We start from the raw sequence: 22469 nt of genomic DNA, 5'->3' as shown, positions 1-22469 counted from the left end.
TTTAGGATTGTCAGATTTGGATAAATTGCTATCCAGTTTCTATTTGGTATAGGTTTCAGGGCATTTCACTTTTTCTTGGGTAGAGCCTGATTATTTATTTTTTCCTTACCAATGAGGGTAGAGTGTTACTTTTTTATTTTTTAACCTTTGATTTTGAAATTAAATTCACAGGAAGTTTCAAAGACAGTTTAGAGAGGTTTCACATTGCCCCTCACCCAGTTTCTCCCATTGGTTACACCTTATATATACAAAATCAAATCCAGGAAACTGACATTGTAAGTGTATGTGTATGTGTAGTTGTATGTTATTTTATCACATGTGATTTTGTCATTTCAAGAATGTTTCTGTATGGGACCTTTTAAGATTATTTTTCACTCAGTATAATGCCATCCAAGTTGTGTATATCAGTAGGTCTCCCTTTTAGTTGCTAAATAGTACCCATGGTGTGGATGTACCACAGTTTATTTAACCTTATTCATCTATTGTAGGACATTTTGGTCCTTTCCAGTTTTTGGCCTGTTACAAATAAAGCTGCTATTGAACAGTCGTGTGTAGGTTTTTGTGTGGACTTACGTAAGTTTTCACTTCTCTGGGATAAATGCCTAGAAGGGCAATTGCTGGGTCATGGTTACATTTGTTTAGTTTTTTAAGAACCTGCCAAACTATTTTCCAGAGTGGCCGTGCCATTTTACATTCCCACCAGCAATGTATGAAAGATGCAGTGTCTTCGAATCTTCGCCAGCATTTGGTATTGTCACTATTTTTTATTCTAGCTGTTCTGATAGGTGTGTAGTAATACATCATCATGGTCTTAATTTACATTTCCCTGATGGTTAGTGGTGTTGAACATCTTTTTTATGTGCTTATTTACCATCCATATATCCTTTCAATGATGTCTCTTTGTATCTTCTCATTTTCTAATTGGATTTTTTTTGTTTTTTTACTGTTGAGTTTTGAAAGTTCTTCATATATTCTAAATCCTATGTCAGATAAGCAGTTTGCAGATTTTCTCTTCCAGTCTGTAGCTTGTCTTTCATTCTCTTAACAGGGTCTTTTGCAGAGCAAATACTTTCAATTTTGATAAAGTTTAATTTATTGATTTTTTTAAAAATTATTTTTTTATGGATAATGCTTTTGTTATTTGAAAAACTCTTCACTAAGCCCTGGATCCTAAAGATTTTCCCCTGTGTTTCCTTCAGGAGTTTTTATAATGTTTTATATTAAATTTATGGTCCATTTTAAGTTAGTTTTTGTATGACATTTAAGTAGAAAGTTCATTTTTTGCCTATAGTTTATCTGGTTATTCCAGTGCCATTTGTTGAAAGCCTATCTTTCCTCCTTTGAATTGCTCTTGCACTTTTTTCAAAATTGTTTGGCCATGCTTATATGAGGCTGTTTCTGATTATTTGAGGCTGTTTCTGGTTATTCTATTCCTTTCCTTCTACCAGCACTACATACACAGGCTTGACTATTCTAGCTCTATAAGTCTTGGAATTGGTAGAGTAATTTCTTCCACTTTATTCTTTTTCAAAATTATTTGCCTCTAGTTCCTTTGCCTTTCTATATAAGGTCTAGAATTATCTTGTCTACATTCACTGAAAATCTTGCCGGGATTTCTTTGAGGGTACGGAACATCTTAATTGGAATTGTGTTAAACCTGTGTATCAGTTTGGTGGAGAATTAATATCTACTCTGCTTAGTTTTTTTGTCCTTGACTGGTATGTCTGTTCATTGATTTAGACCTTTGATTTTTTATTAACAGCATTTTGTAGGTTTTTAAAAATATAATTTTATTTATTTTATTTTTTGGCTGTGGTGGGTTTTTTTGCTGCATAGGCTTTTCTCTAGTTGTGGTGTGTGGGCTTCTCATTGCAGTGGCTTCTCTTGTTGCAGAGGACAGGCTCAATAATTGTGGGGCATGGGCTAAGTTGCTCTGTGGCATGTGGGATCTTCCTCGATTAGGTATTGAACCCAACCCATGTCTCCTGCACTGGCAGATGGACTCTTCACCACTGAGCCACCAGGGAATCCCCCAGCATTTTATAGTTTTGAGCATGCAAGTCCTGTGTCTGCTTTGTTACAGGTACACCTTAAGCATTTCTCTTTCTTGAGTGACTATCATAAATGGTATTTCTGATTTCCATCTCTTTGTGTTCATTGCTGATATATAGAAATAAATTTACTTTTATGTATTAATCTTGAATCCTATCTATTTTAACTACTTACAGTTCAAGAAGGGTGGTTTGTTGGGGGGGGTGGCTAAGGGTTGGCTAATTACTTGGGATTTTCTACATAAATCATTCTTCTCTAAATAAGGACCGTTTTTATATCTTCCTTTCTGAACTGAATTTTTAAAGAATTTTCCATTTGTCTCATTTCACTGACAAGCTTCTGGTGCTACATTGAATAGCAGTCTTAACTCATTAATGACTGGGGGATTTTTGCAGAAACTAACTCCTGTGGCTGGTGATATTTATTTTGACAGGTCAAAAATTAGTTCTCTTATTTCACTAACACTGTACAGGTACCTGTAGTCAGTTACACCTGACATACCTGTAATTCCTCTAATTTTTGTGAAATGTTGTCTTCAGTCCACTCTTCTGTAGAAGTACAGGAGCAGTCTCCAGTACTGTTGCATTTTCACTTTGTATCAGAATCAGGAAGAGTTTTTGTTGGTTTGATATTCACATCATCTGAATTAGAACGAATTTCTGAAGAACTATCATCTTCTGAGACACTAGTATGTATGTCACTTAGACATAGAACGTATTTGCATAAAATCCACTGAAAAATTCTTCCTCAAAATTTCGTGACATGTCATTTCTGAAATTTTATGTTTATAATATACACAGAATTGGAACAAAAACCTGATGGAGCAAAATGTAATTGATAATGATAGTCATAAGTTGTATGATGAACCATTGGTGCAGTTTAAGCTCTTTAACAACTTCACATGGTGATATTGATTGTATCACTCTAAAAACATATTGCTACATCTCCAGTCAATAGCATTCAGGTAACAAAAGATATATTAATATGTCTCTGGTCAGTAATGTGTTAAGAGTAGACTTCCTAGACTTGTTTCTGATGTTAAAGGGGGAAAGAATTCAGTCTTTCGCAATTATACAGATCAGCTGTATGATTCTTTTGTAGCAGTTATTTTTGGGCTGTGTCAGGTCTTGGTAGCGGCACTCGGGACCTTTGTTGCCTCATTCAGGATCTTTCTTTGTGGCACATGGGCTCTCTGGTTGTGGTGCGCGGGCATAGTTGGCCTGCGGCATGTGGGATTTTAGTTCCTCTGCCAGGGATCAAACCAATGTCCCCTGTATTGCCAGACACGCTGGACCACCATGGAAGTCCTAGCTGTATGATTTTTGTAGATGTTCTATATCTAGTTGAGAGTTGTTCTTTTTCCTAATTTTTTCGGAGTTTTATCATGAATAAGTGTTGAAGTTTGTCAAATGCTTTTTCAGCAGCAATTGATATGATCATTGTTTTTTCTGTTTTAGCCTGTTAATGCAGTGGACTGCACTGATTGTTTTTGAATATTGAATCACTGGAATAAGTTTACTTCATCATGCTGTATATTTGTTTTTTATGTTGCTGAATTCTGTTTGCTAATATTTTGTTAAGAATTTTATGTGTATTATTGGTCTGAAGTTTTGTTCGTTGTATTATTGTCTTTGTCTGGTTTTGATATCAATAATACTGGCATTTGGGCCTAAAAATTTTTGAGGAGGAATTTAAAAATTAAAAACTTGATTTCCTTAAAAGTGAAAAGGTTGGTCAAATGAAGTTTCATATTGGGTGAGTTGTGGTAGTTTGTGCTATTTCAGGAATTGATCCATCTCATCTAATATAAAATTTATGTGTGGAAAGCTGTTTGAGTATTCCTTTATTATCCTTTTGATATCTGCAAGGTCTTTATGATAGTCCGTTTCATTCCTGAAATCAGTAATTTATGTCTTCTCGCTTGTCAGTCTTTTTAGGAGTTTGGCAGAATTATTTTGTCATCTCCTGTCTCCCTGTTTTTAGTTTCCTATGAGTGTATTTTGTTGTTCTATTTGCTAGTTTTGGGAGGTTAGATTATTTAGTCAAGGCTTTTCTAATGTAAGCTTTTGGTGCTATAAATTTCTCAGTCAGCACTGCTTTAGTTGCTTCTCACAAAAATTTTGATATGCAATGTGCTATTTAGTTTTTGATAGTGGTTTAGTCACTAGGTCATGTCTGAATCTTTGCAACCCCATGGACTGTAGCCTGCCAGGGTCCTCTGTCCATAGGATTTTCCAGGCAAGAGAACTGGAGTGGGTTGCCATTCTCTTCTTCAGGGGATCTTCCCAACCCAGGGATCGAACCCGGGTCTCCTGCACTGCAGGCAGATTCTTTACTGACTCAGCTACTAGGGAAGCCCGTTTAGTATTTAGGTGTTGGAAAATTTTCACTATCTTTCTCTTACTGATTCTAGTTGATTCCATTTTGGTCAGTCAGTATATATTCTTTATGATTTTGATTCTTTAAAAATTTTTCAGATTTGTTTTATTACCCTGTTTTGGGTATGTTCCATGGGACTTGAAAAGAATGTGTCCTATTGTTGGGTGGAGTGTTCTGTAAATATCAGCTAGATCCTATTGGTTGAGTGTGGTTGAATTCTTCTGTGTCTTTGTTGATGTCTATCTGCTCTAAGTGCTGAAGTCTTCAACTATAATCATGAATTTTTTCCTTTCTTCTTCAGTTCTGTGACATACTGCAGCTCTGTTGGTTAGCATATACACATTTAGTATTGCTTTATTTGAAGTGAGTTTCTTACAGACAACATACAGTTGGGTCATACTGTTTTTTTAATTCACTTTGAGGAACTGTCTTTTAGCTTGTAAATTTAGATTGTTTGAGACTTGACTTACCAATTGTTACATTGTCCTGCATTTAATTTTTTTTTTTTTTTCATTTCCCTGGGTTTTCTCCCCTAAATTCCTGTAGGTTATGTGCACATGTTTTAGAATTTCAATTTGATTTATCTGTACTACCTCTGAGTGTATTTCTTTGTGTAGTTTGCTTTGTTTTTATATTTGCTCTGGTAATTGCAATATATGTATGTGATCATCAGTATATCGGCATTTTACCACTTCAAATGCAGTATAGGAAGCTTATCTCCCACTTTGTCCTCCACTTATAATTGTTTTAAATATTTCCTTACAGTTGAGAACTTCATTAAATAATATTACAATTTTTGCTTGAACCATCAAGCAGAATTTAAAAACTTGAAGGAAAGGAGAATTTTGTGTTTACTCATTTTGCTTTTTCTGTTGTTCATTCCTCCTTTCTAATATTCCAAGATTCCTTATTTTATCATTTCCTTTCTGTTCATAAAACATTCTGTAGCTGTTGTTTTAGAATGGTGACAGATTCTTTTAGTTTTTCTTAGTTTAGGGATGTCCTCATTTCCCGTTTATTCCTGAAGTGCATATTCACTGAACAGAGGATTTTGTGTTCACAGTTCTTTCTTTAAACATTTGAACAGTGTTCCTCGTCTTTCTGGTTGCTGTCATTTTTAATGAGACATCTGCCGCTGTTGGAATTGGTTTTTCCTTATAGCTAAGGTATTCTTTCTGACTTAATTGCTTTGGGGATTTTTTTTTTCTTTATCTTTAGTTTTCAGAAGTTTGACTGTGCTGTGCTTGATATTGATGTCTTTGAGGGATTCATTTACTGTCTTGAATCTGTAGGTCTGTCTTTAGGGGACATAATTCATCCCAAATATGGGTTTTTTTCAGCCATTACTCAAATTCTTCTTTATCCCCTTTTTCTCGCCGCTCTCCTCTAATGATACTTTAGATTTTTTGTTTGGTCTCTGAGACTCTGTCATTTTAATAAGTCTGTTTTTCTTTGTTTACTTGGTAACTTCTTAGTTCATTTCCACTCAGTCATTCAGTCGTGTCTGACTCTTTGCGACCCAATGAACCGCAGCACGCCAGGCCTCCCTGTCCATCACCAACTCCCGGAGTCCACCCAAACCCACGTCAATCAAGTCGGTGATGCCATCCAACCATCTCATCCTCTGTTGTCCCCTTCTCCTCCTGCCCTCAATCTTTCCCAGCATCAGGGTCTTTTCATCCTGTTCACATTGGGTAATTTCTATGTTCTAACTTTAAATTTACTGACTCTCATTTCTCTTCTGCTGGTGAGCCCTTCAGTTCTTTTATTTTGGTTACAGTATTTTTAGTTCTAAAATTTCCACATGGTTCTTATCTTTTCTTTGCTGAGACTGTATTTTAAATGTGTTTGTAATTTCTCATTGAAGCATTTTTTTTTTTCAAATTTTGTACTTTTAATTTTGTATTAGGGTGAAGCATTTTTATGATCAGTTCACTTCAGTCACTCAGTCGTGTCCAACTCTTTGCTTTAAAATCCTTGTCAGATAGTTCTAACATCTGTGTCATCTCATTGTTTGGGTCTGTTGTTATCATTTTTCATTAAAGTTGCGATTTTAACATTTCTTGGTATGACAAGTGAATTTTGATGGAGATATGGATATTTTGGGTACTGTTAGGACACTCGGGCTCTTATTTAGCTCTCTTACAGCGGCTTCCTTTGATAAATTTTCAGCTGTAAAGTGAATGCTGCTTCATGATTGGCAGGTAGCAAAGGATGTTAAGGTTCCCCACTTGGTTGACTTGGTGATGTTGTCTCTTTTCTGTGGGGCAGGAGTTCAGGCTTTTCACGGGGATTCAGCTAACACCACCCTAGCAGGGAGGGGTTTGGAGCCCGCATTACTGCTCCCTGGGTGGTCTCCACTGACACTGTGGTAGGTGGTTGTGAACATCCTGGCTGTCTGCTCAGTTCAGTCAGTCAGTTCAGTCGCTCAGTCACATCCGACTGTTTGCGGCCACATGGACTGCAGCACTCCAGGCCTCCTTGTCCATCACCAATTCTTGGAGCTTGCTCAGACTCATGTCCATTGAGTCAGTGATGCCATCCAACCATCTCATCCTCTGTCCACTTCTCTCAACTTTTTGCTATACTGCCTCTAATACAACCCCAGCCAGAGAGGAGGAGGAGTCACCTCATTACCATGAGGGGTAGGGAGGAGTCAGCAGGGTATTATGTACTTGAAGTGTTTAGTCACCACCTGTGAGAAGGGATCCCCACTGGGACTTTGCTGGTTCATGCGTGGGCGGGTCCACAGTTTTTTCTGTGGTATTGTTTACCTGAAAATTTTCTCATGCTGGGTTGCCAGTTTCCTGGTCCTTTGGAGAGAGGAGGCTTTGGGGGGCTTTGTTTTGTCTTTAGCTTTGTTGAGTCGCTACCTTCTCTAGCGTGCAGTCTGGGATACAGAAAGGAGGCAAAAGAAAACCAAGGAGCGCAGTGTCCCCCGTGTCCCAGGATCCTGAACCTGTCTGTTTCCTCCCTACCCTTCAGACTTTTAAGTTGTATCTAGTGAGATGAATAGGGAGAAGTACCTCTACTTCATTGATTGCTGGAAGAAGATGTAAAAAGGCAGTAGCTCTAAAATTTCTGCTCTTAGAACTTAATCAGATGATAGGAAAAGATTTCTGCATTTTAGGTAAGACGCTGAACTGAGTATTGGTGGTCTCAAATCTGGCTCCACATCAGAACTACTGGGAGGACATTGTAAAAACAGATTCCTAAGCTTCGTCCCCAGGTATTCTACATCTAGCACAAGACCTGAGGATTTGTAATTGTTAGAAACTCTCTGGATGACTTTCAAGTACAGCTATCCATCAGTGTGGGTAGACTATTTTTACCTCCCTGTTCTTTGGCTCGGCGTGAGGGGACTCTACTAAGTAGAGTCCTTTACCAGCACAGTCAGTAAGAAGCACTTGAAGAGCTATGTTACAGTTCTGCCGCTTTGGCCTCCTCTCTCAGAAATTGTGATTCAGTGGGGTTGGGGCCAAGATATGTTTTTAAAGAAAGCTCTACAGGCTGTCAGTCCAACTGTGCACTTGAAAGAGTCAGCAGACTGGGTGCTCTCTAAGGTACTTTACAATGAAGAACTCGTATAATGGATCTGTGACCCTGGGACTTTATATAATCTAAAAAAGGCGGAGAGGAAAACAACATGTTCTTCACTCCCTAATCTCCCTATGACCTCGCTGTTGAAATGCCAGTGAACCCCACAGGGCTACCATATGTGGTTGTGTAGAATGTGTCCTGTAAAATTCCAGTAAGCACCGTTCACCTCCACCAGGATTTCTCAGTCCTGGGTCTGAGATAATGAGGTCAGACAGTTCTTTTTGGGGGGAGGAGCCGTTCTCTACATTGCCGTTTTCAGCATTCTCTGGCCTCTCTTAACTGGAAGCCAGAGACATTGCCAAAGACCCCTTAGTGGCAAACTGCTGGCCCACACAGTAATAGAAACAGTGCCCTCTGCGTTGCATCTGCTTCTCCCATGTGTTCTTCACCACTTGCTACTAAAGTAGAATGCATGTAAAGATTTCACTGTTGCAGGCAGAGAATGTGTAACTCAGCCTATTTCACTCCCGTCCCCTTACCAGTGTCGGGATATTGAATCACTGCGTTTATTGCCTTCTGTATAATCCAATCTGTAAGGCCCCTTGTATGAATTCATTAGCTTTCCTAAAACATCTATTGAGTACCTACCATGTAGTACAGATACTGCAGACGAAGGATTAATAGTTAACTGTATAAAGGGAACCACAAGAGATCAGAAGTGAAATAGGGAAAGATGGAATGAGCAGGGTCCATATTGAAGAACTGTGTATTCTAATATGTTTTTAATTTTATCTTTGCTAAAAAATACTTAAGTCTGTGTATGCCGAAGTATCTAAGGCTGAAACTTGGTTTGGAAGACATGTTGTGACTTCAAAAATGAATATTCTAGATAGTGTAATGCTTTTGTATTGTTAAAATCTGTTGACAATCAGACATCTGTAAGTGTGGATACTGATTCTGTAAATACAAATGAATATGTTTATCATTGGATTCAGCTGATGGATAACCAGGTTTAAAGAGCTGTGAATTCTGAAATGATAGTTGAGAAAAAGCTTTGTTTGTAATGTTTAAAATTCAGTTCTACAATTAACATTTCTTTTTTATTGCGTGTCTTTTTTTTTTAAGTCTTGTGAAAATGCCATTGTATGCTGGAAACCTGGCAAAATGGAAGATGATATAGATAAAATTAAACCCAGTGAGTCTAATGTGACTATTCTTGGGCGATTTGATTACAGCCAGTGTGACATTTGGTACATGAGGTTTTCTATGGATTTCTGGCAAAAGGTAGCAACATATTTTACATTTTGAAATTATTTGACTTAAAACCATGCAATTTAAGTTTTCTCTGAGTGTATCTGTTCTGTTTCCTCTTAAGTGTAATCTACCTTGATTTTTTTGTATTATTTGCTTTGGCCTTTGATGTTATTTATTCTGCCCTTGTGACTCTGCACACCATCTGCAGTGCTTATTATAGGTGAAATTGACAGGTGTCAATGGTGGCAGTTAGGTGTTTACTTTCCATAACATCCGTTACTAAGATTTAATGTTTTGGTGATTAGAATGTTCTTATATAGAAAACCAACATGGAAGATAGAGACAAAATATTAGTTATCTAAAGTTTTACAGAAGTTTGGTATTAGAATTTTATGGTAACAAATTACTTGGTTATTTCTTTCTATATGAAAGCTTTGGAAATTTTCTGTGGCTTTTATTACAGTTCTTTAAGGCAGAATGAAGAATACATGCTAATTGTGTACATTGTATAGTTCTTCAAAAATTTGCAAAATGGCTTAATTTATTCAGGACACCTTTGTGAAGCATTAGTTGCTCTTATTGTCATTTACAAATCAGAAATATAAGATGCAAAGAAATAACCAAGAGCATTGCCATAGGGTGGAGCTGAGGTTTTTTTGCAATAAGAAAGATATCTTAGGATTGCTTGAACTCTTTATAGCTTATATTAATAATTTGATGGTTTTTTGTTTTGTTTTTGATGGGTTTTTAAAATATATTTATACAGATGCTTGCATTGGGCAATCAGGTTGGCAAACTTTATGTTTGGGATTTAGAAGTAGAAGATCCTCATAAAGCCAAGTAAGTATTTAGAAATTCCTCTTCATAATTTCTGACTTTTCCTCCAGAGTGTTGTCACTATAGAGTAAGTAATTGATACTTACAATGCCATCCTTAACATCATTTGTAACATTTACATTCTCAGCATATTGTAAAGTATTTCTTTTTTGTTCTAATAATAATTGTTTTTCCTGAGTACTTTGGTAGTAAGTTATTTCTCTTTTTTTTGTATAAGGTATATGGTGCCTCTTTGATTTAAAATACACCCAAAATTTATGAAATTTGAGATTAGGCTCTTAGTGAAGTATTTTCTGGTTTCAAGTGCTTTCTGTATGTATGACTTAGAACATCTATTCATTTTCTAATTCAGTGTTTTTAAGTTTGATACTGACAGCATTATATGTGTGTGGTGTTTAACCTGTTGTGTTTTCTCCCTAGATGCACAACGCTGACTCATCACAAATGCGGGGCTGCTATTCGACAAACCAGTTTCAGCAGGGACAGCAGCATTCTTATAGCTGTTTGTGATGATGCCAGCATTTGGCGCTGGGACCGACTGCGATAAAGTACTTTTCCCGATCAAAAGTAGCGTGTGTTTCCTGTGTACCGTAGAACTAATGTATCCTGCTATAAGGGCACATAGCGCATTTAGAGTTGTCTTCAGCACTCATCAGGCTGAGCTGAATGTAGTGATGTTTACATTGTTCACACTCTTTGTACTGTCTCCTGCCCAGACTCTACTGCTTCTAATAAAAATTTATTTTTGTAAAGCTGCGTGTTACTTTAGTTTGTTTTGTTCATTGTGATGCAATGTTGAAAGTAATAAAATTAGACCTTATCTTTTTTCAGTGATGATTATTGTTTTATTTGCCTAATGGAAAAAGCTATAAAACATAGTGATTAAGTATAAGCTCTGGAACTAAACTGAATTTTAATCTTGGCTCTGCCATTAACTGACCTTGGATAATGAAAAAGGATCATGTGATTTAATACATGTGAACCAATTTGAACAGAATTTGACTCACCAGACCCTTACCGTTATTGGAAATTGTATTTCCTATCGTTATATATTTCTTAATGATTTCTTCTATACTAACTGTAATAAGCAAAGTCTATAAGAGTTATATAATGTTTTATCTTTGCAGTTAGAAAACATTGCCATATGATTTACAACTTGGTCATTAATAATCTTAGTGGAAATATCAGAGCACGGGAGGAGAGGACACAGAAGCTTAAATGCAGTGGGTTGAAAAATGAAGGAAATGGAGAGTGTGTTTGTATAGTGAGTTCTTGTCCCTTTTTCTAGAAGAGGAATTAAAACTTAGCAAGCAAATTGAGGATATCATAGGGTTGAAATACTTAGTGATTTTGTCCAAAACATAGGGTACTTTGGTTATATTTATGGAAAAGAATAGAATTAAAATATAAAACAAGAGTAGAATTAAAATATAAAGACTAGAAAAATCCTCCGAAGAGGACCAAGATGACATACGGAGCATTTAACCAGAAGCAGAAGAAAACCTGAGCAATCATACAGATAAGGTAGAAGGTGAGATGAAGGGAAACAGGGTAAAATACAAAAGACTGAACCAGCCCAGTACAGAAGTACTGTACAGTCCAGTACAGAAGTCTGTCTGCATCTCTGATTATTTCCTTAGGCTCATTTGTCAGAATTAATAGGTGAAAGGGCATTTTTGTTAAGGAACCAAATTCATGTGCTCCAACAGCATAGGTTAGTGCTACCTGAGGTTTTTGTTTTTAGTTCCTTTGTACATCTCTGTAGATGAGAGGTCAGCTAACTTTTTTCTGACCTCTGTAACAGCCAGATGGTAAATGTTTTAGTACAGTCTCCCTGACGTGTACTCAGCTCTGCTGCTGTAGCGTGAATGCAGCTTTAGACATTACATAAATGAATGAGCCTGGCTGGTGCCAGAAACACTAGTTACAGAAACCGGCAGTGGGCCATATTCAGCTTACAAGCCATTCATTGTTGCGGATGTTAGCGGTTAAAACAAGAAACCTCAACGAGGCCCCTAAGGTTGCTAAAAATTTAGGTTAACTAGCTTACAATCAAAGATCACCAGATAGAAAATGAAGCAAGCCTCTGTGACTGAGACCACTAAAGATTTCAGAGTTACCAGAATACAAAATCACATTTAAAATCAAATTTTGTGTTCTCTTTCTTATTTTCCGTCAGTTCTCGCCTAATAGACTGCATGATTTACCTACTTGGTTTGTTGTATTTCTCCCACCAGGATGTAGGCTTTCTGAGAGTAGATGGATTTTTTTTCCTTTTGTTTCATTTCACTGGTATAACTACAGTACTTGTAACTTGCACTTGGTGGGCGCTCAATAAATATTTGTTAAATGAATGAACACTTAAGAGACTCCCAAGATGGACGGAGAGGAACTGAAAAGTAGAATTTTCTGAAATGAAGAGTGTGATTATTGAGATAAATTCAGTGGATGGGTTAGAGAGTAGATTAGACACAACTTGGGCTTCCCTGGGAGCTCAGACAGTAAAGCGTCTGTCCGCAATGTGGGAGACCCAGGTTCGGTCCCTGGGTCAGGAAGATCCCCTGGAGAAGGAAATGGCAACCCACTCCAGTATTCTTGCCTGGAAAATCCCATGCACTGAGGAGCCTGGTGGGCTACAGTCCACGGGGTCACGAAGAGTCGGACATGACTGAGTGACTTCACCTTCACCTTCTAGACACAACTTGAATAGAGATTAATGAACTGAAAGCCTGATTACTTAGAATATGGTGTACCTAGGGAATCAAAATGGGGAATACAGGGTTAAAAATATAGAGGATAAAATTAAAAGATCTAATGATACTTTTAACTGGAGATCCAGAAAAAAAATGAAGGATAAGTAAAAATTTGAAATGATTCTTTTACTTGGTTCCATGATATCTAAGTGCCACGTGGGCACGTATCTTAGAAAAGGAGAGCACTGTTGGTCCCGGCATCTTCCATACCATCATGTCTCCTGCTTCCACTGCAGTCATAGCCACTAACGTGTCATCTGCTAAAGTTTCTACCAGCCCTAGAACTTCACCCCCATCTGTATCCATATCCGGAGAAAAGGCTTCCACAGTTAATTTCAAGCTGGACAAGCGGCCAACTGCCGCCGTATCCCTACTGTAGCTTTTTTGTGGTGAGGCAAGTTGCTCACTAGGACAGGTGAACCTTCTACAGCATAATTTGAAGGGCAAGACGAAGTCCCTGTGTGGTTTTGTTTCTTGAACAACGGGATCCAAGGACTGGCATTCCTACACTATGCGTCTACCCAGGGCTTGATGCTTGACCTAAACTCCCTCTTGTCATTCACCTCAGGTAGTCCAGTAGTAGGAAGAGCCACAAATTCTAGCTTTAATTCCACATCGTGGAGCCCATTTTCTTGCTCAATTACAACTACACTTCCAATAGCAAGGGAAGGTGCACATTTGGCTTGCCTGGACCTCCAGTCCAAAAAGGAACAAGAAACCCTCTTCAGCGGTGGTGGTAAGCACTGACACGCTCGGTGCAGGCCAACATTTTGCTCACTGCCCCGAGGGAGCCAAGGTCCTGACATGCGTGGTAAGGGACGCATGATTCTTCTCTATGGAGATCAGGACGAAGTCTTCCCCGAGCTTTGAAAAGAAATGTGGAATAATCCAAGAGGGACAGCATGCTATTGATCTTGTTTCTAGTCCTGAAGGCAGGGTCAGCTACATAATTGGCAGAGCCTAGTGCGGAATGAAAATGCAAGCCTCTTGTTTAAGCTGCAGAAAAAAATGTAAGATGCTGAAATTCTAAGGTTTTCCTTTGCTTCTGTGATTCCTTAACTTGTATTTTTTAAATTTTCAATGCCACTCCAAGTTAAACTTCTGTCAACACAAATTTTATCATTCATCATAGTATATAGCAACAGTTTTAAGTGCAAACAAAAACATTTAACCCCTTTGTGGAATCATTGAAATTACATAATTGGTATTTTGTACCTCATGCATTCACATGTATTTACTAGTACAGTGGGAATGTTGGGCAAAAGTAACTCAGCGTTTTATTTCACTTCTTGGTACAACATGTTCTACCAACATTCCCTGTGTTTGACATACTGATGTGTAAGGACAAACTGAAAGGAAAATAAACTATTGATTGCCCTATCTTTCCATTTTCTTCGATGTCATAAACTTTGGTGTAAGTAGTTGGCCAATAAGGGCTTCCCAGGTGGTGCCGCGGTAAAGCATCTGCCTGATAATGCAGGAGATTCAAGAGAGTCTTGAGTCTCTATTGAGTTGCAGGTGCAACCCTTCAGTCAGGAAGATCCCCTGAAGAAGGAAATGGCAACCCATTCCTGTATTCTTGCCTGGAAAATTCCATGGACAGAGGAACCTGGAGGGCTACAGTTCATGGGGTTGTAAAGAGTCAGATGCGACTGAGCACACAGTTGGCTAATATGGGTAAGTGACAAGCAAGAATAGGGTTTCTTGGTTGGTTGACTTTCCTAAAATGTATCTTCTTTGTTGAAAACAGATGTCAAGATGGGACAACAGAACATTAAGCCAAGCATCTTTCTGCTCTCAGTGCTCTGCATGACTGCACCGGTCACACGCCCGTGAAGCTGTCCCTGCTGGGGGCTGACCTAAAATCCCATGCCTCTTTCCCAGCAGCTCCATGTGGTACTGACACCTCTGTTGACAGGTTCTCATTTCTTTTTTTTTTTTTCAATTATTTCTATTAGTTGGAGGCTAATTATTTTACAATACTGTAGTGGTTTTTGCCATACACTGACATGAATCAACCATGGATTTACATGTGTTCCCCATCCTGAACCCCTTATAAACTATTTAGTCTTGTTAACCAGTCTCTTTCTGTTGGCGTCCTTGGTCCATTTAAATAAAATGAATAGGACAGTTATCCATGTCTCTGGGGTCCCACATTTGCCCCAAAGAAAAACAATTGTGTTTCTTTTAGCAGTAGGAAATAGGGGAGAAGTTGAAAACCATACTGTACTCTGTGGGGAGCGGACCAGAGTCCCAAGAAACAGGTTAAGAAGGACTAAAATATGGCATTAGGTGTATCATCCCACTACAGAAATTAAATGATTATAAAGGTTTTTTTTTTTCTTTTTTAAGCAAATGCCTGAGAAGGTCAGAGGTCTAAAGAATTAATGGCCACCTTGTCCAAACATGCTTAAAGAATTAAAGTGCTCACTTGAGGCAAAGGGGACAGTCATTCTGCTTAATTTCATGTTCAAACTAGGATGAGGTAATCTAGGTGGTAATTTTTAAACTTAAAAAAAAATGCTACCCACAGTAAGAGACAGACTATATATAGTATATCCCAATCACACACACATAGTAAGTTCCATGAGTCAATCACACAGAAGTTCCGTTAAACGATACACTTTACATGTATGATATATCCTGAAATTTTTTTTTCTTGTAATTTTGTTGAGACTCACTACATTGATTTCACAGCTCGATGATGGATCTCAGTCCACAGTTGGAAACACACTGATCTAGAGGAAATGAGTCTAGATGGCTTTTGCCCAGGAGACTGGGAGCAGGACCCACATTTTACAAGCAAAAGTAAAAAAAATGCTACATGGTCTCTTTAACCACTGAACGTGTCTCTCACCCTGTAAAGTTTGTAACTTCCCCTCCTTTCATTTATCACCTGTGGGTTTCCCCTGTTGTGATTTGCAGAAGATGACTATCATTTTGGAATTGAGCTGGTGGATTTCTGAAGAGATTCTTGGTATTTTGTGGTTATTTTCTGATGTAGAACAAGACTTCAGATGTAAAAGCAGACTCATTTCACCGTCCTCACTTCATTCAACCCAGACTGATGTGAAATGTGTCGGGATGGCCAAAAATTTCCTGCGAGTTTTTTAGCCACATGGAGAAACCCAAATGAACTGTTTTTGGCTAACCCAATAACAACTTGGTTGATTTCTGTGACATTTTTGTGTGATGAGTGAGGGAGTGTGCATTTGTGTTTAATTCTAAAACCATTTAATCATGCGTTGTCAGAAAATCATTGTGAGAAATGTCTAGCACTGTACTGGCCATTATTTGATTTTTTTTGGATGCAAAATCACTCTTAAAAAATTATTTTTAGCTACGCTGGGTCTTTGTTGTTGCATACAAGTGTTCTTTAGTCGCAGCAAGCAGGAGCCACACTTAGCTGCGGTGCGAGGACTTACCTCAGTGTCTTCTCCTGGTGGAGCCCAGGCTCCGGGCTCTCACCCTTCAGTAGCTGCAGCACCGCGGGCTCCGCAGTTGCACTCTGGGCTCTAGAGCCCAGGCTCAGTAGTTACGGCTCACAGGCTTACCTGCTCTGCAGCGTGTTTGATCTTCCTAGACCATGGATGGAACCATGTCCCCTGCGTTGGCAGGCGAATTCTTAACCACTGGACCACAAGGGACATCCACAACGTCACTTTCGAAACTGCTAAAATTTTGCGTAAAAAAATATTTATCTTTCTGAAAGACTAATTGCAAACCAAGGTTTCATACTCCCAGCTCTGAGTAGCTTACCTATGTCACTGCGTTGCTTGCCTCAAGTCCCGGAATAAAGCTGGTTGCCACAGGCTGTTAGCTCTTGGAAGTCAAAACCCTTTGTGAAGCGCCCTCTAAAATAATAATTTATTACCTTTGCCTTAAAGTGTGAACTCCTAGTAGACAGGAGAGAATCACTTATCGATATATTTAATTGGCCAGGTGTGCAAAACATTTCATTAATCATGTCACTGTATTAACTTGTGCCCTGCAGTGGGTGCCACATGCTGGTCTGTGGAAAGAGTGTGTGCCCCAGACTCATTAGAGTATATGACTTATCTCTGAGTCTCAACTTGAGAGAGTCAAATTCAGTATTAAAAAAAAAGACAAACTTACCCAGGTGATCCTGATACACAGATTGTGCTTACCTTAACCCAGCCCCCCACAACTTTCCATAGTCATCTGAAACTTTCTCATGTGGCTAACTAGTACCTCCCAGACGCATGTTCAGCGTTACTGGTGGGAGTGGAGGAGAACTGTTAACAGTTCTGTTGTCTGCCGAGTCACCTCTCTGTCTGGGATTTGGCACTGTTTCTGTCCCAGGTCCCAGACTGGGACCTGACTCAGCTTCCTGCCAGGACTCCCCTCTTTCTGTGGCCTTTCTCTCTAGTCTTCTGGGCCACAGCCAAGATCAGGACATCCAAGAAAGGCAGCTACAAATAGGCTGGAAGTTGGCAGGGACAGTTCAAGGCCCCACATAGACGAGTCTCTCTCTTCTCCCTGGCCAGGGTCCTCCTCTTAGCCAATGCCCTTTCTGTTTTCTTCTGGTGGCCTTGAAAGGCTTGGGCAGAGGCTTTCCAGGAAGTCAAGTTGTTTTCTGCATTCGGTTAAACATTTATAAAGAATTTCTACCTTTCTGAGTTACTGCCTCTCTTCTACTGCCCTTAATAATATCTCTCGTTGAAGCTCTCATTTTAGCCTCCCACAGAAATGCACGTACTGTTGTGTTTTCCTGTGTTATGAAATCAGTGCTAGAGAAAGAGCTACTGAAACACAGAAGTGTTTCTTTATTTTTTGAATCTCAGCCTCAACACACTGGCTCATAGTAGACAGTCAACAAAATGAAGGAGGAGCCAAGATGGCGGAGGAATAGGACGGGGAGACCACTTTCTCCCCTACAAATTCATCGAAAGAACATTTGAACGCTGAGCAAATTTCACAAAACAACTTCTGATCGCTAGCAGAGGACATCAGGCGCCCAGAAAAGCAGCCTATTGTCTTCGAAGGGAGGTAGGACAAAATATAAAAGATAAAAAGGGGCCACTCGCCCTGTGGCCTGGAGCTCGCCTCTGGCCGCCCACACCGTCCACCATGGGAAGGTTCCGACGAGTCTGCTGGCGCCCGGGTCCCCGCCGATTCCAGCCCTGCCGACGCCGCATCCGAGCCGCTGTTCCCTGGTTCTTGGAGTGGGCCTCCATGCTGCCCACATCGCACTCAGAGGTGCGTCAGAACTACGGCCCGAAGTGTGAGGCCGCAGTCAACAGCCACGCCGCCCTGGAGTTCCACGCCTCTTTCCAGTGCCTGGCCGTGGCCTCCTACCTCGACCATGATGACGTGGCCCTGAAGAATTGCTCCCGCTTCTTCCTGCTCCGCTCCCACGAGCACAGCAAGACAGCTGCGAGCCTGATCCTCCTGCAGAACCGGCGTGTGGGCCGCGTCTGCTTCCTCGACATCAGAAAGCCCGAGACCCAAAAGTGGGAGAGCGGACTCCAGGCCATGCAAGACACCCTGCACCTGGAGAAGTGCGTCAACCAGAGCCTTCTCAACCTGCACCAGCTGGCCACCGAGAGCAGCGACACCAACTTGTACCTCTTCGTGGGGATCGGCTACCTGGCCCAACAGGTCAAGTTCATCAAGGATCTGGAGGACCTTGTCAGCAAACTGAGCAACATGCGGTCCCTGGAAGGTGCCCTGGCAGAAAACTTCTTTGACAAGCTCACCCTGGGTGTCAGCGACAAGAAGGACTGAGTCTGGACTGAACTTTCCCCCAAGTCTGGGGTGACTGCCCAAGGTCACCCTGCCTGCCGTGCAGACCGCAGTATTGCCCTTGCAGAATAAGTTCACTTAAGTTTTCCTTCTTTCAGTGTTGCCAGTTCTTCCAGTAAACTAATTGCTTCCTAAAGAAAAAAAAAAAAAGATAAAAATGGAGACAAAAGAGCTACGGACAGAGACCCGTCCCGGTAAGGGAGTCTTAATAGAGGAAGTTTCCAATCACCAGGAAACCCTCGCACTGGCAGGACTGGGGTAAGTTTTCGGCAATCTAACTGGGAGGAAAAATTAAATAAGGCCCACAGAATACGTGCCTAAAAGCAACTCCCAGCAGAAAAGTACCCCAGACGCCCGCACCCGCCAGCAACAAGCGGGGGCGGAACGGAGAGGAGCGGGCGGCATTGCTTAGGGTAAGGACCGGCCTGAAGACCCTGAGAGCAATCGGAGGGAGCTTTTTTTAACCGGTGGTACAAAATTAACCGTCCGGAACACACTGCCTGCGGTTCGCAAAACAAAGGGACTGAGAAAGTCCAGAGAACAGCCGGCCCATCCCCGCTGGAGGTAGGAGGCAGGGGGGAGGGGGAAAAGGGCAAACTCAGCCACCGGGAAGCCACCCCCTCCCACACCGCAAACAGGCCCCCGGTTCCTATCTAAAGACTTCCTGAGACCCGACTGGCGGCGCGCGCTGGGGCCGCGGAGGGAAAAAGCCGCAGTACCCAGGGAGAGTGCGCCCAAGCCTCTGGCTGCCTGGGCCGCTCGCTGCGGAGGGAAAAGGGGCGCCACATCCGGGGAGAGTGCGCCCAAGCCTCTGGCTGCCTGGGCCTCTCGCCGCGGAGGGAAAAGGGGCGCCACATCCGGGGAGAGTGCGCCCAAGCCTCTGGCTGCCTGGGCCGCTCGACGTAGAGGGAAAAGGCACGCTGCACCTGGGGAGAGTATGCCCAAGCCTCTGGCTGCCTGAACCGCTCAGGCCGGGAAAGTCACAAAACGCAGGCGCAACCGAATCCGCGCTTTTGTGGAGTACCCGAAAACTGGAACTGCACTCAACGCAGGGCCCGCTCCATATAGAGCAGCCGGGAGCCTGAGCAGTGTAGACGGGGAAAGCACTGACACCCGTGAGCGTGGCAAACCCAGTGTGACCGGAACACGGTGAGCGCTATCCACACAGAGCGGTATCTGTCTGCAGCGCCCCGCCCTCCCCGTAGCAGGACTGAACTGAACTAGAGAACCCAAATAAGAGATCACCTCCGCCCGCCTGTGTCAGGGCGGAAATTAGACACCAAAGAGACGGCAAACAGAAGCCAAATAAACAAAGGGAACTGCTTTAGAAAGGACCGGTGCAACAGATTAAAATCCCTGAAGGTAACACTAACTACACCGGAAGGGGCCTATAGATATGGAGAAGTGTAAGCTGGAAAGAGGAGCTATCTGAAATTGAACTGAACCTACACTGACCACAACAACTCCAGAGAAATTCCTAGATATATATGTATGTATTTTTTTAATGTTAAAAAAAATTTTTTTTTTCTTTCTTATTTTTTCTCTTTTATTTTCTTTTAAAATTCCCTATTACTCCCCCATTACTCCTCAACTTTCATTTTCATATATTTTTACGATTTTTTTAATTAGGGGAAAAATTTTTTTTCTTTTTTTTTCTATTTCTTGTTTTTCTCTCCTATTTCCTTTTAAAGCCCTCTAATACTCCTCTATTATTCCTTAATTTTCATTTTCATTTCACTATAACCTTGCCAAAAAAAAAAAGAGAGAAACCCTATTTTTAAACCAAACTTCATATACATTTCTAAATTTTTTGTGTGTTTTTGTTTTTAAATATTGTATTTCAAAGAGTCTAACCTCTACACTAGATTTTTAATCTTTGTTTTTCAGTATGTGATATAAATTTTGGACATTTAAGAATCCAATATTCAGTTCCCATTTCTATTCAGGAGTGTGGTGATTACTCTCCCACTTTTGACTCTCTGTTTTCTACCTCAGAACGCCTCTATTTCCTCCTTTCCCTTTCTCTTCCCAATCCAATTCTGTGAATCTTTGTGGGTGTCTGCGCTATGGAGAACACTTTGGGAACAGATAACTGCGTAGATCTGTCTCTCTCCTCTTGAGTCCTTTTTCTCCTCCTGCTTACCTCTATCTCCTTCCTCCCTCTCCTATTCTTCATGTAACTCTGTGAACCTCTCTGGTTGTCTCTCACGGTGGAGAATCTTTTCACCATTAACCTAGAAGTTTTATTATCAGTGCTGTATAGTTGGAGAAGTCTTGAGACTATTGGAAGAATAAAACTGAAATCCAGAGGCAAGAGACTTAAGCCCAAAACCTGAGAAAACCAGAAAACTCCTGACTACACAGAACATTAAGGAATAAGAGACCATCCAAAAGCCTCCAAACCTACACCAAAACCAACCACCACCCAAGAGCCAATAAGCTCCAGTACAAGACATACCACGCAAATTCTTTAGCAACGCAGGAACATAGACCTGAGTGTCAACATACAGGCTGTCCAAGTCACACCTAACACATAGACCCATGGCAAAACTCATTACTGGACACTCCATTGCACTCCAGAGAGAAGAAATCTGATTCCATGCAGCAGAACACTGACACAAGCTTCCCTAACCAGGAAACCTTGACAAACCAATCATCCAACCCCACCCACTGGGTGAAACCTCCACAATAAAAAGGAACCACAGACCACAAGAACACAGAAAGCCCACTCCAGACACAGCAATCTAAACAAGATGAAAAGGCAGAGAAATACCCAACAGGTAAAGGAACATGAAAAAAGCCCACCAAGTCAAACAAAAGAGGAGGAAATAGGGAATCTACCTGAAAAAGAATTTAGAATAATGATAATAAAAATGATCCAAAATCTTGAAAACAAAATGGAGTTACAAATAAATAGCCTGGAGACAAAGATTGAGAAGATGCAAGAAATGTTTAACAAGGACCTAGAAGAAATTTAAAAAAGTCAATTAAAAATTAATAATGAAATAAATGAGATCAAAAACACTCTGGAGGGAACCATGAGTAGAATAACAGAGACGGAAGATAGGATAAGTGAGTTAGAAGATAAAATGGTGGAAATAAATGAAGCAGAGAGGAAAAAAGAAAAAAATCAAAAGAAATGAGGACAACGTCAGGGACCTCTGGGACAATGTGAAACGCCCCAACATTCGAATCATAGGAGTCCCAGAAGAAGAAGACAAAAAGAAAGGCCATGAGAAGTTACTCGAGGAGATAATAGCTGAAAACTTCCCTAAAATGGGGAAGGAAGTAGCCACCCAAGTCCAAGAAACCCAGAGAGTCCCAAACAGGATAAACCCAAGGCGAAACACCCCAAGACACATATTAATCAAATTAACAAAGATCAAACACAAAGAACAAATATTAAAAGCAGCAAGGGAGAAACAACAACTAACACACAAAGGGATTCCCATAAGGATAACAGATGATCTATCAATAGAAAGCCTTCAGGCCAGAAGGGAATGGCAGGACATACTTAAAGTAATGAAAGAGAATAACCTACAACCTAGATTACTCTACCCAGCAAGGATCTCATTCAGATATGAAGGAGAACTCAAAAGCTTTGTAGACAAGCAAAAGCTGAGAGAATTCAGCACCACCAAACCAGCTCTTCAACAAATACTAAAGGATCTTCTCTAGATGTTCTCTAGACAGGAAACACAGAAAGGTGGTATAAACGTGAACCCCAAACAACAAAATAAATGGCAACGGGACCATACCTATCAATAATTACCTTAAATGTAAATGGGTTGAATGCCCCAACCAAAAGACAAAGGCTGGCTGAATGGATACAAAAGCAAGACCCCTATATATGCTGTCTACAAGAGACCCACCTCAAAACAAGGGACA

The 22469-nt window shown here is 40.5% G+C and overlaps 2 protein-coding genes across 7 annotated transcripts in view; both read left to right on the top strand.

Annotated features, from left to right (window-relative positions):
* Window positions 1-10814, top strand: part of EED (embryonic ectoderm development) — a 30543-nt gene extending 19729 nt beyond the window's left edge. For 2 of the 6 annotated variants that reach the window (XM_020881252.2, XM_070457159.1), the window contains 4 exons: window positions 674-748; window positions 9097-9255; window positions 9992-10065; window positions 10483-10814. In XM_020881252.2, the coding sequence (XP_020736911.1) occupies window positions 674-748; window positions 9097-9255; window positions 9992-10065; window positions 10483-10609 (435 nt within the window). In that variant the 3' untranslated portion in view covers window positions 10610-10814. Of the gene's footprint in view, window positions 1-488; window positions 574-673; window positions 749-1997; window positions 5598-9096; window positions 9256-9991; window positions 10066-10482 lie in introns of those variants that run through there. The other 4 variants (XR_011484284.1, XR_011484285.1, XM_020881251.2 and 1 more) reach the window with 4 other exon arrangements.
* A 92-nt stretch (window positions 10815-10906) lies between these two features.
* Window positions 10907-19397, top strand: LOC139031779 (ferritin heavy chain-like). Its single transcript, XM_070457161.1, has 2 exons — window positions 10907-14733; window positions 17621-19397. The coding sequence occupies exon 2, from the start codon at window positions 17907-17909 to the stop codon at window positions 18561-18563; it is 657 nt and encodes a 218-aa protein (XP_070313262.1). The 5' UTR covers window positions 10907-14733; window positions 17621-17906; the 3' UTR covers window positions 18564-19397.
* Window positions 19398-22469: the final 3072 nt, after the last annotated feature.

This window comes from Odocoileus virginianus, chromosome 28 (assembly GCF_023699985.2).
Source record: "Odocoileus virginianus isolate 20LAN1187 ecotype Illinois chromosome 28, Ovbor_1.2, whole genome shotgun sequence".
NCBI classification, from domain to species: domain Eukaryota; kingdom Metazoa; phylum Chordata; class Mammalia; order Artiodactyla; family Cervidae; genus Odocoileus; species Odocoileus virginianus.
Note: the sequence above shows the minus strand (reverse complement) of the source record. Positions and strands in the feature narration are given on the sequence as shown.

What these genes read in the sequence shown, in the direction of transcription:
- LOC139031779 (XM_070457161.1), top strand. Translation starts at nt 17,907, where the DNA reads ATGGGAAGGTTCCGACGAGTCTGCTGGCGCCCGGGTCCCCGCCGATTC.